This window comes from Ustilago hordei, assembly GCF_900519145.1.
Source record: "Ustilago hordei strain Uho2 genome assembly, contig: UHO2_contig_04, whole genome shotgun sequence".
Taxonomy (NCBI): Eukaryota; Fungi; Basidiomycota; class Ustilaginomycetes; order Ustilaginales; family Ustilaginaceae; genus Ustilago; species Ustilago hordei.
In genome coordinates this window covers 973,359-990,916 of record NW_024545261.1, presented here as the reverse complement: position 1 = coordinate 990,916, position 17,558 = coordinate 973,359, and the positions used below count along the sequence as shown (strand labels likewise).

The 17,558-nt window shown below is 51.5% G+C and overlaps 6 protein-coding genes across 6 annotated transcripts; 5 read left to right on the top strand and 1 right to left on the bottom strand.

The window, feature by feature from the left end:
* Positions 1-141: 141 nt before the first annotated feature.
* On the top strand, positions 142-1,242 carry UHO2_02676 (uncharacterized protein; the record flags this gene model as incomplete). Its single annotated transcript, XM_041555464.1, has 1 exon — positions 142-1,242. The coding sequence occupies one exon, from the start codon at positions 142-144 to the stop codon at positions 1,240-1,242; it is 1,101 nt and encodes a 366-aa protein (XP_041411398.1).
* A 597-nt stretch (positions 1,243-1,839) lies between these two features.
* UHO2_02675 (putative cytochrome b5) lies at positions 1,840-2,344 on the top strand (the record flags this gene model as incomplete). Its single annotated transcript, XM_041555463.1, has 3 exons — positions 1,840-1,885; positions 2,022-2,083; positions 2,201-2,344. 3 exons carry the CDS (start codon positions 1,840-1,842, stop codon positions 2,342-2,344), a joined length of 252 nt encoding a protein of 83 aa, XP_041411397.1.
* A 525-nt stretch (positions 2,345-2,869) lies between these two features.
* UHO2_02674 (uncharacterized protein) lies at positions 2,870-4,471 on the top strand (the record flags this gene model as incomplete). Its single annotated transcript, XM_041555462.1, has 1 exon — positions 2,870-4,471. One exon carries the CDS (start codon positions 2,870-2,872, stop codon positions 4,469-4,471), a length of 1,602 nt encoding a protein of 533 aa, XP_041411396.1.
* A 57-nt stretch (positions 4,472-4,528) lies between these two features.
* On the bottom strand, positions 4,529-5,791 carry UHO2_02673 (uncharacterized protein; the record flags this gene model as incomplete). Its single annotated transcript, XM_041555461.1, has 1 exon — positions 4,529-5,791. The coding sequence occupies one exon, from the start codon at positions 5,789-5,791 to the stop codon at positions 4,529-4,531; it is 1,263 nt and encodes a 420-aa protein (XP_041411395.1).
* A 313-nt stretch (positions 5,792-6,104) lies between these two features.
* On the top strand, positions 6,105-8,115 carry UHO2_02672 (uncharacterized protein; the record flags this gene model as incomplete). Its single annotated transcript, XM_041555460.1, has 2 exons — positions 6,105-7,691; positions 7,879-8,115. The coding sequence occupies 2 exons, from the start codon at positions 6,105-6,107 to the stop codon at positions 8,113-8,115; spliced, it is 1,824 nt and encodes a 607-aa protein (XP_041411394.1).
* A 2,682-nt stretch (positions 8,116-10,797) lies between these two features.
* On the top strand, positions 10,798-14,025 carry UHO2_02671 (putative ENA2 - Plasma membrane P-type ATPase; the record flags this gene model as incomplete). The annotated part of the gene is made up of 1 exon (XM_041555459.1): positions 10,798-14,025. One exon carries the CDS (start codon positions 10,798-10,800, stop codon positions 14,023-14,025), a length of 3,228 nt encoding a protein of 1,075 aa, XP_041411393.1.
* Between the last annotated feature and the right edge of the window lie 3,533 nt (positions 14,026-17,558).

Here is a 17,558-nt window from a genome sequence, read left to right as displayed (position 1 = left end):
AAATGAAGCAACCAACACCACTTGCAAGTTAACCTCTGGCGCTTAGCGCTTCTTGATCCAGAACCACCACAACCTTGAGAAATTTACGATCATTGCTTCATCTAGGCTCCCGCTCGAAACATCACCGAGGGGCAAGACAAAATGGTCCTGGGCCTAAGAAAGAGAAACAAGCAAGCCAAAGCGGGACCTTCATCACCCGCACAACCGGACGTGCAGAGACGCGGTTCATCTCGACCCGTCAACGGCGAAGACATTGATGGTGCCACAACTCTATCAGGACCCTTCAAGTATGGTGACAGCATCTCAAAGTCGATCGTTGACCTCGCTGGTCTTCCCGTCAACGTCTTTGGTCTTTCGGAATTGACGCCTGCTCCATCTCGAGCAAGTGCACCACCACCTCCACCGGTTTGCGTTGTCATTCACATGCACGGTCGTGGAGGTACAGCAGACAAGGAAGAGAAGATCGCACGTCAGCTGTACGACCGGATCGCCCGCGATAAATCCGATTACCAGGCGCAGCAGAATGCCGGAATGGTCCCTACTTCCTCGATACAACGAGACCACCTAGTCGTAACTTTCGACGCACGCAATCATGGTCACCGAACCACCAATCCTGAAGGTCAAAAGGCATGGAAGCAAGGAAACACGCAACACGCCATGGACCTCTACGGAATGATCGTCGGCGGCGCACGCGACGCTTCATTCATTGTCGACTTCCTCCCCTCTTACCTCTTCCCGCATGACGAGCGAAATGTAGCTGAATGGGTCATTGTCGGAAAGTCGCTCGGGGGTCATTCGACTTGGCATGTTCTTGCAAACGACCCACGCATCAAGATCGGTGTGCCCTTCATCGGGATGCCCGATTACTCTCGATTGCTGGCATCGCGCACGCGAACCTCGTTTGTTGCGAATGCTGCACCTTACGTTCCCTCGAGCTTGAAGGCACTCGTCGACAAGATTGACCCAGCTCAGACGGCGTACGACAGCTTCGATGCAAGAAGGAACCCATTCTGGGGTAAGAAGATCTGCGTGCTCAGCGGTGCAAATGATAAGTTGGTGTTGTGGGATTGGAATCAAGACTTTTTGAAAGCACTGGTTGTGGGCGAGGCATCAGGGCCTAGAGGTGAGATGGAAGGGTTGAAGATTCATCGCAGACCAGGGGTTGGGCACGAGGTGACAGAGGAGATGGTTGAAGAGGCTGGAGAGTGGATTTGGCGCTGGGGTATTGTTGCTCCTGCATAGCAACGTTCACTTCCTAGACTTTCAAGCAATCATGATGCTTTCGTTTGATACCTTTCCAACTAGCAGCGCCCTTTGATACATCGCTGCAATAGTATCATGAGGATTGTGTGACAGTGTCGAGTCAACCAGTACTGACTTGACCTGAGAAAGTCTTGACTGTCTTGACGGTCCTGACATGTTGACAGAGGGCATACCGGCCGAAAAATTATAGTGTCATTTTATCGCTGCTGAGAGTCGCTCAAAGCGGAAGGGAACAGCCGTCCAATGGCAGAGGTGTTGTTTAGAAATCCAATTTTGCCTTTATCCTTCTCGCTAAAATAATGCGTGGAGAGAGCAGGCCAGCAGCGCGCGATCTGTACAGCTGCTGCCTTAGGTCTCTCACATTCAACTCCGGCTAACGGCTTTGCGCGCTCAACCGGTCGATCCCCACACACAAACCCAGCCGCAGTCTGTACTACACCTTGGTAGCCACCACCCACCATCGTGTCGTATCATACCATCTCATCCGCTCCGCTCCGCATCGCATTCGGACTGGTCTTTTATTGCATTCTCATATCGCATTTCCATCCACTTCCACAAACTCGCACGCTTTTCATAATGGGCAAGCAGGTCGATCTTAACGAGCTCAAGAACCACAAGTCCGGTATGTTCCACAACAACCTTGTACACCCGCCTGTTCCAACCTTCAACGGCATACTGACGACAACACTGCTCTCTCATTTCTCAAAATATTGGTCGAACCATTGATGGGATTTGACGGACTCTCATGGACTACACAGAGGACTCGGCTTGGGTTGCAGTCGAGGGCAAAGTCTATGACGTTACTGGCTTCCTTGACGACGTAAGTTTCAGTACAATTGCTCCTTCCGACTTCGTCTCGCTCTTCCCTTCGAGAATGGCATGCTGACCTCTGTTATTTTGCTTCTTTGTCTCAACTTGATTCAATTGAATCTCGCAGCACCCAGGAGGAAAAAAGATCCTTCTGAAGAACTGCGGCAAGGACGCCACCGAGGCTTTCTGGTCCTACCACAGTGAGAAGATCCTCGAAAAGGTAGCTGCTGAGTACGAGATTGGAGAGTTCAAGGACTCTGCTAAGCTCTAAGTGCAGGTTCGTTAGTAGTAATATAAGGACAGTACATCCCACTCGTCCGTATCTGCTGTGTATTTGCGACTGTTGTCTGAATGATTGGTTGTCCATGGTCCATCTCCGGCTCGAACACAAGTGCCGATCCCAAACGTGATGGCTCCCTGCCGGCCTGGAGGCTGTTGGTCGACAGTGTTGCGGAAACCACCAGCGTTGCAGACCGTTCGCGCGTGTGTGAGAACTCGAAGTGTGTTGAGTTCGATGTCGACCGCACCGTGCCAGCGTAGGTTCGTTCTCTGAGTTGCAAGGGCGACTCACAGTATGTTGAGTCAAAGTGATTGACTGCAAAGTGGAGCGAGCCCGCTCACTCCAACCGACCCCGCAACGAAACGCATTCAGTTCATGGAACAGAGCGTCACCCGCACAGTGCAGAAAACGATTTTCCAAGGGTCCCACTCGGCTGGCATTTATGATCTTGCCCTTCTTCCGTCCACCTTCTCCGCACCTGCAAGCCCAGCACACGGGAGTAGTCACCATGTCGATATGGCCTCCAACGAGTCGACGGATCATCTTCCGTCAACCTCCGCAAAAGCTTCGATTCGTGAAGAATGGTCTCACAGCGACTATATCAAGCGCGAATCCCGGCAGATCTACAACAAACTTCACTCTATCTCCGCCGACTCTTCCTTCGTTTGTCGCATCCACACTCTCCACCCTTCATTCCTTCTTATCGCCAATCTACGATGTGGAGCATGGTACACCGACCCTAGCATTACCTCGGCGGTATCTTACTTCAAGTCTACGGACGGACATACGCATCAATGGAGTTTCAGTCTCAAACGATCTAACCTCCATCTTGTCCCTTCAATACTAAAAGCGGGTGGAGCGGTAGTTGTTGACTCGACGAGAAGGGGCAAGAGTATGCCTGATGCACTGAGCAAGACGATTCCAACTTGGTGTGCTGTGTTGAATGAGGCTTCGAGGAAGAAGTATGGGGTTCCAGAAAAGGAGAAAGCAGGGTTAGAGACGCCGAGGTGGATGATCCCGCCCAGCGAGCATGATCAGATTCAGACCAGGATCGATGGCTTTGTGCAGGCATTGCTGGATTCTGATCTTGAAGTGCCGAGACTAGAAACAGCATTGAGGCCAGTCTTCGTGACACCGCAGTCCGATCTTGATGCGCTGTCAGATTCTCTCCGAAATGCAGAACAAGCAGGAGCTGTACCAATTGTCCTCGCCTCTGCCTCGAGATTCGTTGATGACTCTGCCAACCTTGGAGCGAACGTAGCAGGTGAAGCAGGAAGAGAAGGAATGAAGATACGGGAGGGCTACGTGTATGTCCAAGGCGCAGGAGATGACCATGAGAATTGGGCACGTGGTTTGACACCAGACGTCTTTTGGAAGCATCGAGAAGAGCTGTTGGCCTGCGACAAATCTCAGCTGGAGGCAAGAGTGGACCGCCTTGTTGCGCAAGAGGCAGCTGAAAATGGCAGTGGTGGACACTGGTTCACTCCGAACGCATCACAGACCGACGTCGACAAGCAAAAAGATCCGCTTGTTGGCGATGTTGGCGACGTCAAGATCAGCAACACTGGCGTCTTTGTTGGGTCTCGATCTGCCGACTATACCTTCACTGACGAAGAGCGACAACGATACGGTCTGATATTACATTTCGCGAGCCGTCCAAAAGCGGTAGCAGAGACAGCATCGGAGCTGTCCGACAAGCTTTCCTCCCTCAACCTCTTAAACCCTCCTCCGTCGAGCGGCGGAATATACGCCCTGCACCTGTCATCAAGCAAGAAAGACATGTCCGCTATCCGAACAGCTTTTCCTCCCGCCATTGACATCGCACACAATAGCCTCACCAAGAATGAGAAAGTGCTGATCTGCTGTCAAACCGGCAAAGACCTCTCGGGCAGTCTCGTCGTTGCGATTCTCACCTCTTGCTTCACGAACCAACGCACTCTCATTCAGGACAAAGCTGAGCGGGAGAACCACCTGGAGGAGATCAGCAAAGATACGACCAGACGCAGACTTCAATGGCTCGTAAGTGCCAATCCACGAGCATCACCTAGCCGAGCCTACCTCCTCCGCGTCAACGAGCTACTTCTCAGTCACCGTTTCCGACCGGATCAAAAAGCATAGCAGAACAGTGTATATTAAAGCATAGAACAAACGAAGTTCTTGACAAGTGAAGTTACACTAGAATCCTCCACTAAGCTGCCCACCGAAGTCATCTTTGACACTCTGACTGCTTCCACTTGGCGAACTCGGTGCGGAAGAGGACGACTCTGTGTCTGTTTCTGCTGCTCTTGTTTCACCGAGCACCATCCTGGCACGTTTGCGTTTGCTTTTGGCGTGTGCAATGTCTGGTTCTGCGTCCGCTTGTGCTAGTGCTGGTTGATCCAGGTCTCTCTCAGCGTCGAGACGTCTTGCTCGGTTTTTGATCTCGCGTGCGTTGCCACCTCCTGCGGCTGTGATGTCGATTTGGGTCGCTTTTGATAGCAGTAGCTCTTGCTCTACGCCGCGAGGCTGGGCAGAAGTCGGGCGTACAACACTTTTGGACGGAGAGCTGCGCGGATTAGTAGGACGAGAAAGAGCGCCAGACTTGGTACATATATCTTCTTCGACATAGAGCATAAGGTTGATCACGCCCGAGTCGAGGGTTTTGATCGGTCGGATCTTTGGTGCTGGATCGACTGCGGAGGGTGATGAAATGCAGCGGTGGGAGCGACCTATGTTCTCTGTATCTGCTGGAATCCAGTCGCCTGTGGTTGGCTGATTGCGGTCTTTGCTGCTTGGAGAGGTGTCTTCGTCCACCATCTCCAGGACGACGGCGAAGGTGAGCTCTGTGTTTGAGGTTCCATCAGCATCATTCCCTTTTGCACCTGGCATCTGAGGCATATCGTAAAGTATCCCATCAACCACCATGAGTTTTTGCATGAAACCACGAAAGACCAACTCAAGCTCGTTGCTGGTGACATTGCTCGATATTGCCAAATCTCTATCGCGTGGGTCTATCAAAGTTGAGGGTAGGATGTAGTCTAGGCTGAAGACGAAACGTTCGTAGGCGTCTGAAGCACTGAGATCGGATCCACCAGAAGACCCGCTTCCGGAGGTGCCATTGCTTGTTTCGACGGCTACATTGGGCCGAATGACGAGGATCACCTTGCTAACGGTGCTTCTTTCGATTTCGCTTCGAAGGGCGGTGAGGACGCGGGAGATGTACTCATTCAGACCAGGATGTCGAGACTGGTAGCAAGGGTGGTTGTACTTTTTGCGTCGTGCAAAGACATCGTACGGGTATACCGAGCGCATGCATAGGATGGTGTGGAAAGCAACTTCTAAAAAGTCGAGAATGCCCGAGACGAGCTGGTTGTAGGTGAGGGGAGAGTCTTCTAGTCGATCCGGCGGAGGAATGACAATATGGTCCGGATCCAGCTGCCTTGCTTTGCCTTTGTCCATGATAAGGAGTGACAAGCGCTCAGCCTGATGAGTGTTCTATTGTCGTCTCATTCCAGGTATGTGAGTCTTGGTCTAGTAGAATGGTGTATGTATAGTGTGAGCAGTCAAGGACGCTGGGAAAGCCGAGCAGCATGTGTTTTGGCTCGACATTCAGGGTCCAAAAAAAAACTCGGATTTCGGATTGCTTCACCTTCACCCTACAAGATTCGAAGAAAAAGTGTCACCTTTGTTTCCGCATCGTCCTGGAAGGCTTCCGCATCACAAGCATCTAGACATCCTCTAGCGGCTACAGAGCCCAGCGATAGCTTTGAAGATGTGGAGAGGCTCATCATCGAATGCAGCGCGGGCACTAGCTGCAGGTGCTGCCTCGACCAGCCGCTCGATCCTCCAACCAGGGGCCGCTATGTCTCAACTTCGCTGCCTTCGAACTCCCTCAACAGCATCAAAACTCAAGTCGAACCGATTCAGAGTATTGCAAAACAAGTTCGGGATATCGCCGGAAGGCTTGAACGATTATACAACGGGAGCACAGCCAGGATCAGAACCGTCGATCGCTAGAGTCCGCGAGCAGCCTTATCTGACAAGCCCATCTTCGTACTCCGAGCGAGCACACGAAGCCAGACATTCGCACACATCATTCAAAGGGAAGGAGAAGGCTTCAGACTCTTCAGGATTGAAGGGTCATGGTGGTGGAGGTGTTCAAGTCAAGTTGAACGGCGAGCTCTCCAGATTGCCTCGCGTATCGGATGATGACACGTCCCAACGCGCTCCAACGTCCAGAAGATTTCAGGATAGGGAGGCGTATAATGCGAGTCATCCACCATGTACAGATCCTCGAGGTAGCAATTCTCTGCGAAAAGGGAAAAGAGGAGGAGCGAAGTCGGAATCGAACGCAAAGGAAGAAGTCTCCTCGGAAGATCCACTCGCCTCAGCACAGGATCAATTGCGAGCGTTTTTCGCAAAAAGAGTTGGGAACCGGCCGATATTAGAACCAGCTTCACCATCAAACAGTACCAACAACGACCTACCCGTTACATCTGAACCGGTTCTCGACTTGATCGCCTATGCCGACTCGAAAGCGAATGAGGAGAAAGTAACGCCGACATTCAGCCCCGAATCATACACTTTGCCATCCGACAGCGCATCTGCAGAAGAGCGCAAGTCTCCACGACCTACCCTCGCCGACCTGAGGAAAGCGGACTGGGACGAGTATGCGGGACTGTATCAATCCCAGACAGCGTGGAACCCGAACAAGGAGTATGCTCTCATGCACGACGGACCCGAACGAGATTCATTTCTCAGAAAGGCACTTCAGTCGAGCAAAAGAAATTACATCGCCGTCATCATTGACGGTGACAACTTGCTCTTTGATCCTCGTCACATGAATCAAGGCTACGAAGGAGGCGCGTTCGTCTTTAATGAACTTCGCGAGCGCATCGCTAGGAAGCACAAATTGATCCCACATATGCTGGATCTACGCATCCGCGTCTTCGCCTCACTTCATGCACTAGCTACCATTCTGGTGACTTGGCGCGTCACCCGCAGGGAACTTTTCTTCGACTTCATGCAAGGGCTGATGGACTGCAGCATGCACAACTATGTTGTCAATGTGGGCAGGGCAAATCAGGCAGCAGACATGCGTGTCAAAGCGGCATTAGCAGACGTTTTGCGCGACCCAGCCTGTTTCCGTGCTTATCTTGGAGGTCTGGACGACTTCGGATATATGGAAGACCTCAATGCGATCCAGGAATTGGGTCTATTGGAGAGCAGGGTCAACTTGATCCAGGTGCCAGGGTTTGCGGTAGCCTCCAACAAGTATCGCGAGTATGCGCATCGGGCGCTTAATCTCGATTATCTTTTCAAGGTCCAGGAGAAGGTCTCCGAGGACAGCAAGAAATACGTGAGTAGCTCAAATCTCATTTCTTTCTCCCTTATTGGTAGGAGAAGCGTCTGCCAAGATTCTCAGAGAGACGATTCGGAGTGATTCTTGATCTGTCTCGTCTGCTTCTGCTCGTTTGCGCTAACCACAATCATTCTGTTTGACCACCTTACCTCGCCACGCTTTGACTGCGTTTATCGCTCTACAGCATGCAGAGGCGCTTGATGCAGCCGACAGTTTCACCCATACCGTTGGATCAAGGCCATGCCTATTTCACCATTTCACCGATACAGGCTGTGCTTACGGTGCTGCGTGCCACTACTCACATGAACCTCTTACAGCGGCGCACAAGAAGGGACTTCGCAAAAGAATGAAGCAGCGAAAGTGCCCTATGGTTTCAAGAGGCGAGCAGTGTCCGTTTGGCGACGATTGTCTTTTCGGGTAAGTTGCATACCTTAATCCGCCGGCGGCTTCAACCTAGGACGTTGGCGTGCCTGAGCGCACATGGCCAGCAAAAGGGCGAGCTCGGACGATGCTGTTCCGTTTCTGGCCGTTGTGAAGCTCGAATGAACCTCCGCGACTTCCCCGCACTCTCCACCTCACCGACCCCCTCCGTACGCAGCCCAAGCATTGCAAAAGACTGTAGGGTAGACGGACACAGCGCAAAACTCATCAGCTGACACCTTTTCACCTTTGATGTGTTGTCCCTTCTTCCAACAGACATTGAACCCGACTCCACTGCGAGACGCACCGTTTCGTTCAGTTGATATGGAGCTCCGGACTTCTCCGACCAAAGCTGCGATACGAGCCGATCCAGTGCTCAAGCTGTGCCTGCTGCTATGCAGAAGGCCGACTCATTATCTGCCGAGATCCAAGCAAGAGGTGACGATAAGAACATCGGACGCTTTCGGAGCTAGTCCCCGAAGGAGAGGTGGTAGACGCTCTGAAGTCTTGGTTGTCAGTGCTCGGTTATCCCGATTTTCCACGCCAAGGACACCATCGAGCGTGGCATCCAATACAGCAGATAGCGAGGAGCGGGCTTTGGAAAACTCAGCCTTCGGTATGTTCGTAATCACTGAACTCGACCCTTACGCTCAGTCACATCATGGCGAAGAAGGCTTGTGTTTAGCAAAAGTTGCCGAGCAGATCCCTGACTGACAGAATGTCCTCGGCTACGCCACGTGTGGGAAAGGCATAGGTCCTGGCATTGATACTGATGGTGGCGTTAGATACATCACATCAACGGACTTACGTGTACACTTTTAAAGCTCGAGCGACGACACCAGTCTTTTCAACACTCAATTCTCCGCGAAAGAGAACGCCTGTTTGCTTACCATGCTGTCATCATTTGATCCACTGGAGTCATTGAAACGCCGGCTACGTGATCCAGGAGCACGTTTCTACTGTACGAAAGAAGGAGCTCTTCGGTCGGCTCCGGATGACGATGCTTCCCTACCTCGTTCTGACGCAATCGAGAGTTCGAAGCTGTACACACAAGGCTAAACTAGACGCTGGAATTTTACCGGCACCTGTCTGCCGATAAAAGCTCAAGGACAAACTTGTACCGGCTTGCAAGCTCGACGCGCACGAAACTTATTCTCCGATTGAGCGAGGAACGCGGAGAGAAAGGGCACTTCAACACTGAGAAAGGCTGAGTAAATTCGGCATCATCGACACCCCATGCCAAGACCAACGTCGACTTTGCGTCGACCTTTTTGCACGAAGATCAGGCACGGGGGGAGAGCAAGAGTCGAATGGTCTTGGCGTCATCTCTTGGCAGACTGTCCGCTCACACCATTAATAGAACAGTGTTCTTCGTGGTGTTGCGATGATGGTTTTGCCATGGTACCGATTTCGAACCATCTACCACAGTCTTGGCCTTCATGCCGTTGCAAGCCACCATTGGAACCCCCGCGCGCGAATACAATATATCACCCCTCTCAACGCCGGTGGCCATGCTGCTTTGTGACTGCTCTACTGCCTGCTTCGCGGACCGCGATGACAAGGCCTCTCCACAACACGGCTAAAGGAACAGATAGCGATAACATCAAGAAGCGAAAGCGAAACTCCATTCCTCGCCGCTCTAAGCTGCCCTTCCGCTTCCGTCCCTCTTCTCGCTCTCTCAACTCTGAAACTCTCGTCGTGAGAATTCACCGTGACTCTGCAACGTCGTCCCTGATGCAAAGTCTTGGCTTCAGCTTCTCCTCTCTTCACCTGAGTCTTCCACACACGATGATGCACCAAGTCACTGTTTCGGCTTCGACCACGTCAACTCCACAGGCTCATTTCCGGACCCTGACGTTTGACTTGACCTCTGCTCTTCCGCCTGGCTGGCCTTGCCGTCCTGTGAACGTCACTCGTTAGAACACCGACGCTTCGTCTGGATTGAGCGCTTTTCGCAAACCATCACTCAAGTTCCGCAGCTGATGCCTTGCTATCACGAGAGTGAACTCCTTGCCTGCACATCGTCGTCGATGATGCAGCCAGCCGTAGTCTTGGCATTCTGATACAACCCTGTCTTTGTGGTTCAGACACGAGCGAGCTCGTCGCATTATCTCGCCTCTCATGCAGAGCCTTTGCTTGACAACACAATGGCCACGCAATGATGAGCAACAGATATTATCACTTGCTCGCGATCAGGTCTTCGCTCGGAATCTTGCGGTCTCGTGCCGGGAATCCAGACGAACACTGAAGAACTGCCCTCGCCCATCATGTCTGTCATTTGATGCCTTCGGTCTTGGCTCACACTTCCCGTTTGCTCCGTTGGCCTCCAAAGGATCTTTTACCTCTGACCTTTGAGATTGTCGACCAAGTCATCATTAGGTAAAAGATATATAATCTCGAGCCTCTGGCGGCTTCTTTGTTCTTCTTCCCCACCGCTCCATCATCTAGCAAGACGAGCAAACCGAAGTTTCCAGCCTTCCCCTTCCACACTCCACTCAACCCCACGACGGAGTCTTCCACTTACTCTCACCATCCCCTCTGTCCAGACGCAGAGGCACTGCGGATCAAACTGACTCCACCTACTTACTCATAATCATTGCTAGTCGACCTACCTGTCTGCGATAGGCGACTCGGCTTCATCCACTCACCCACCTACACAACTCAAACCTCTTGATCTCCCAAAATGGTCAACAAGGAGGACGAAAAGTTCCCACGAAGCGACACTGTTCAGGGTCCCGATATCGACATCGAAGACGCACTCGGGGCAGCATGGCAGCACCATTACACCAGTGTCCTCCGCGCCCTCGGCGTCGAGGACCCCGAACACGGTCTCAACCAGAAAGATATCGAAGCACGACGTCAAGAGTACGGTCCAAACCAGCTCGAAGGCGGTGATGAGATCAGCATCTGGAAGATCATGCTTCATCAAATTGCAAACGCCATGACTTTGGTGCTGATCCTTGCAATGGGTGTCTCCCTCGGCATCCGCTCCTGGATCGAAGGTGGTGTGCTTGCAGGTGTAGTCGCCATCAACATCATCGTTGGTTTCTTCCAAGAACTCTCGGCTGAAAAGACCATGAACGCACTCCGCGACCTTGCATCGCCGACAGCTCGTGTCATCCGCAACGGCGACGGCGAGACCATCTCGGCCAACGAAGTCGTTCCAGGAGACATTATCGAACTCACGACTGGCGACACCGTCCCTGCTGACTGCCGTCTCATCGAGTCGATGAACTTCGAGACCGACGAGGCGCTTCTTACTGGCGAATCGCTCCCAGTTGCCAAAGACCACACTCAAGTCTATTCGGCCGGTGAGGACGTCGGTGTGGGCGACCGTCTCAACATGGCTTTCACCTCTAGCACTGTCACCAAAGGTCGCGCAACTGGAATTGTCGTCGGCACTGGAATGAATACTGAGATCGGAAAGATCGCCGATGCTCTCCGTGGTGCCGCCAAAGCACAGAAGATCCGAGATGTCAAGCGCAACGCTTACGGAAAGGCGCTCCCCCACCGCTACGTTCAGGCTGGTGCACTCACCGTTTGGGACAAGGTCAATGGCTTCCTCGGCACTAACAAGGGCACCCCATTACAGCGACGTCTCTCGCAGCTCGCCGTCGGCCTCTTCTTCGTCGCAGTCCTTTTCGCGATCATCGTCTTCCTTTCCAACAACTGGACCGACAACGAAGTCATCATCTACGCTGTTGCCACTGGTGTCTCGATGATTCCGGCATCCCTCACTGCCGTTCTCACCATCACCATGGCCATGGGCTCTAAGGCTATGGTCAAGAGAAACGTCATTGTACGAAAGCTCGACTCGCTCGAAGCTCTCGGATCTATCAATGACATTTGCTCCGACAAGACGGGTACCCTCACCCAGGGTAAGATGGTTGTTCGTAAGGCATGGGTGCCTGCTTCTGGCACCTACAACGTCTCGGAGACCAACGAGCCTTTCAACCCCACTCTTGGAGAGGTCTCTGTCAACAATGTCGAGCCCCGTGACGCCGAAGTTGGCTCCGATTCTACTGACGGCGAAGTCGTTGCCCGCTCCGGCAAGTCGGACAAGGTCAAGGGCAACGAACGCTTCGAGGACTTCGTGAACGTGGCTTCCCTCTGCAACCTTGCCACTGTCTTCAAGGACAAAGAGTCCCACGCTTGGACCGCTCACGGCGACCCTACCGAATGCGCTATTCAGACCTTTGTCACTCGTTTCGCATGGGGTCGTCTCAAGCTCACAAAGGGTGCCGATGCAGACAAGGAAGTCACCGAAAAGGACCGTACGGCTGCCAAGTGGTCGCAAATCGCCGAATACCCCTTTGATAGCTCTGTCAAGCGCATGGCCGTTACCTACGTTAACAACCAGACCCGCGAGAGCTTTGCCATGATGAAGGGTGCCGTCGAGCGTGTCCTCGAATCGTGCACCTCCGCTCAGACCGATGAAGGCAAGATCGACTTCACTGAGGACTTCGAGAAGCGCGTCCTTGAGAACATGGAGGCTCTCGCCAGTCAAGGTCTTCGTGTCCTCGCCCTCGCCCACCGCAAGCTCTCCAAAGCTGAGAGCGACCTCGCTGAAGACCTCGAGCGTTCTGATGTTGAAGCCAATATGACCTTCCTGGGCCTCGTTGGTCTCTACGACCCTCCCCGCCCTGAGACTGCCGGTGCCGTCCGAAAGTGCAAGGAGGCTGGCATCACTGTTCGCATGCTGACCGGGGACCACCCTGGCACTGCCAAGGCGATCGCTCTTGACGCCGGCATCGTTCCCCGCAACACCACCAAGTACTCCAAGACCGAACTCGACAGCATGGTCATGACGGCTGCCCAATTCGACAAGCTCTCCGAAGCCGAGATCGACGCTCTCCCTCAGCTGCCTTTGGTGATTGCACGATGTGCCCCTCAAACCAAGGTTAGGATGATCGAAGCTCTTCACCGCCGAGGCAAATTCTGCGCTATGACCGGTGATGGTGTCAACGATTCTCCCTCGCTCAAGATGTCCGATGTCGGGATCGCCATGGGCATGAACGGATCCGACGTCGCCAAGGATGCCTCCGACATTGTCCTCACAGACGACAACTTTGCCTCCATCGGCAACGCCATCGAGGAAGGACGACGCATGGCTGACAACATCTCCAAGTTTGTCTGCCACTTGTTGGCTCAGAACGTAGCCCAGGCTTCGGTTCTGTTGATCGGTCTGGCTTTCAAGGACGAGACTGGTCTTTCGGTATTTCCCCTCTCGCCCGTTGAAATCCTTTACATCATCATGGTCACTTCGGGTCTTCCTGCTATGGGCCTTGGTATGGAAAAGGCATCGCTTGATGTCATGAAAAGGAAGCCTCGCTCCAACAAGTGGAGTATCCTCACACCCGAAATGCTCATCGACCTCACCGTCTACGGCTTCTGGATGGCTGCGCTCTGCTTGGCCACCTTCACCCTCGTCGAGTTCGGTTGGGGCAACGGCGAACTTGGTACCAGCTGTAACGCTGACTACAGCGAATCTTGCGACCTGGTCTTTCGTGCTCGCGCCTCATGCTTTTCCGTTCTAACCTGGTTCTCCTTGCTCCTCGCCTGGGAAGTGGTTGACACCCGTCGCAGCTTCTTCAACATGCACAACGACGGACGATGGTACAGCCAGTGGTTCAAGGACACCTACGGCAAGAACAAGTTCCTCTTCTTCTGCGTCGTCGGCGGCTTCTTTAGCGTCTTCCCCATCCTCTATATCCCCGGCCTCAACGACATCGTCTTCTTGCACACCGGCATCAGCTGGGAGTGGGGTATCATCTTTGTCTGCACTCTTCTCTTCGTAGGTGGAATTGAGGTGTACAAGCTTTGCAAACGGGTTTACTTCCGTCGCAAGACCGTCGACCGCTCCAAGCTCCTCGACGAAGAGATGGCCGATGCTGAAGGCGATGCCGCATGAGCTGACCAGGTTGATAGCGAGAAGAAAGCCACCGAGCTCCATAGCAAGAAGATGGCTCCGACAGCAACCGCTTCCACCGAGGCTACCATGGCCTAAGTAGCTCAATGGAGCTGTTCTCACTTTCTCGTGTTCTCTCTTCATCTAGCATTGTCTTCTGCGAGCATCTCATCCAACTTTCAGCATATCATTTCTTGTTATCATACTCTAGACGGTCTCAATGTGTTACTAGCATTTTCTTTCGTCAATGGAATCTCAATTGGCCGACATGCTTGAGCGGCCTCAAAAGTAACGTCAATTTGGCTGCCAAAACGTGACAAGAATTTGAGCAGATAAATTGGGAAGAAAATTGTGGCACAAAAATCGTGATCCAGTGTTTCACAGATTCCACCCGGTAGCTTGGGATGCTTGACCGTGGGCAAGCTGACTAACTTTAGATGAGTTAGTGTTGAAGTCGTTTGTCAGAAGTCGATGATCACTTGTGTTAATTGCGATAATGAATCATTCCTAAGTACAGTTGTGTCCAAAATTGCCCGGCATCTAATTAATTTGATATGGTGTTCTCAGGTCCTTTTCATGATGATGACCAGTACTCTTTGTTCTCTTTGACAACACCCACTTTGTGTGGTATGGTTGCAAAGCTTGGATAGCCTGCTATCAGAATATGTGAGAAAAAAAGGGTGGTCCCACCAAAGAATATGCTGGAATTTAGGTTGGTGCTCTTTGAAGCCCCTCCTCCTCCTCAATTAATTCTGTACCTTGTGTAACTTATCACTTTGCACAGAATTGAGCTAATAGACCATGCTCAAAACTTCATATGACTGTAGTATGATATAAACAAAGATGTTTTGGGGTGTTTTGATGAGCTTAGGACATCATATGGCAATACTGCTGTCAGCATGGCAAGGAGGGCAAAAAATCGATATGGGGAGGACTAAATACACCACCACTCACCTATTACAGGTCAAAGAGCTGCTCCAAGCAGGTTTCTCAACAAGGGAGATAGCAACTAAACTGTCTATCAACAAATCTAGCATTGCTGAACTGGCAAAATGGGTACCAGAGAGTGAATATGTGAAAAGGACCCCTGGGAGGCCCCTCCTCCTCTCCTCATGCCAACAGGCATTACTCACCAGAGGAATTAGCAAGAATTCTTATACTTCAGCTACTGAAGCTTCAGCCTACTGGCTACAACACTATCAACTTTGTTTGTCCAGACAAACCATTACATGCATGCTGAAGTGAGCTGGACTTAAGTTTAGGGCAAAAAGAAGAAAACCCTTGCTCACAGATAAACATAGGAAGGCAAGGAGGGTGTTTGCCAAGGAGTATAGACATTGGACTGTTGAACAATGGAAAAATGTCATCTGGAGTGATGAATGCAAGGTTCAACACATTGGAAAGGGCTTGGAAAAATGATACTGGTCCAGGGATGTCAACTATGATATATATATACCTACACTGCAGGGGGGTGGCCACAGCATCATGATTTGGGGGTGTATGACCTGGGCAGGCCTAGGTCTAATTGTCTATATAGATGACAAACTGAATTCAGAGCATTACATTGAGTTGCTGGAGGAAGTGGTGCCTGGTAGCATCTTGAAGTGGAAGAATATACAGAGAATTCCACCAAGGGATAAACTGATCTTTCAGCAAGACAATGCCCACCCTCACATTGCCAAAGTTGCCAAGGAGTACCTGGAGGAGGTCAAACTCAATGTATTGCCCTGGCATGCAATGTCTCCAGACCTGAATCCTATAGAACATGTGTGGCAGCAGCTGAAAAAGCAGCTATATCAGCAAAGATATACTATCAACAATAAAGCTCAACTCATTGCAGCTATCAACAGGTTTTGGGCAACTTTTCCCAAGGAATCAGTCCAGGCACTCATAAAGTCAATGCCCAGGAGGTTACAGGCTGTAAGGGTTGCAAAAGGGGGCCATACAAAATACTAAAGTATAGTATATAGTAATTTAGGAGGAGCTTTACACTCAACAAAAGTCATGGCACTTTCACTGTGCACAAATGTGGTCCAATCACAACAAAACTTATATGTACTTGTAGCTCTCAATCTCAGCTTTCCAACAATATGTCACAAGCTACACTTCATTGAGGATACTGTCATGGGCCTGGATGCTCAAGAAGCAGGAGGGTCACTGGTTCATATGGAAGGAGCACAGGTATCGAAGATCTAGTCAATACCGGTAGAGAGCATGGTCGTAGTGCAGCCTCCATGGAGACCATGGACTCCTACAGACTCACATGCAAAGGAGGATCGAGCCATATGTGAGGAGGGCCAGGCACAGCCACGAGGAGGACCAAGCTCAAGGAGCAGGCACAGCCACGAAGAGGACCAAGCCCAAGGAGCATGCAGATGGTTACCACTCAGGGGCTCAAGAGACAAGAGTCAAAGGAGTCGACACAAGGTCCTGAGGAGGAGGAGCAGTGTCGAAGGAGTCGACACCACTCAGGAGGCACAAGAGTGCCAAGCAAGCAGGATAGCAAGGAGGAGGAGCAGTGTCGAAGGAGTCGACACAGCCCAAGAGGCGCAGGGGTGCCAAGCAGGAGAGGCCCCTGAGCAGTACTCAATGAAGAAGGTACTCTCTGGAGAGAGAGCAGGAGCAGCATCACTGGCGATGCTGTGAAGAGGTATATAACCATGCTTTCTCATCACCAAAGGTCGAGTGGATCCTCATCCACTCTACTCACCATACAACTAGTCAATACTTTAGAAACATAAGTACTCATTAGTTTTCAGTCAGCATAGCAGCAATCTATCAAGGTTGCTCCTCATCATAGTGTGTGTGTTGTATCACCACTACCTGACATCTGAAGGCACCCCATAGCAGGTTAGCAGTCCGGATATAGATAGAACCAAAGGCAGTAGTCCACTGTGGTCTGGGGATCACTTCAAGCATCAAGTCAACACACTGGACACTCGTGTTGATGCCACCAACCTCATCACCAACACCATCAACCTCATTATCATCAACATTCACCAACCTTATCACCAACACCATCAACCTCATCATCATCAACCCTCACACCAGACCCTGGTGTCATCACAACCTACATATTGATATTGATCGTGCTGAGCTACCCCTGAATGGAGTGTCCACAGAGGTCAGCTGAAACCTATGATAGTATATACCCGAATGCTGCCCATCATGCAACTTGATAGTCACTGAGTGACTAACTCGTCAAGACCAATACCAAGACAATAGCTGTCGCACAGTTTGATAGTCACCGAGTATCCCGACAGACCGACCTTGGTTTCAGGCGCGAGACCCCTGACAGATACCAGCTCTTGAGAAGTGAAGTTGATGTGTGGTGATGAGCATTTAATTATCCTAAAAGATGCTGGGCAATTTTGGATGTAACTGTACATGATGGGACAAATGCTTACATATGTGTCGATGTTCTCTGTATGCATGTGTGATACTAGGAACTGATTGGGTAGGAGCATGGGTGAGTAACTAAGGGGAAGAGGAAAACACTGGCTGTCTGATGACTGGTGTCTTGAGGTTTGGCAGTT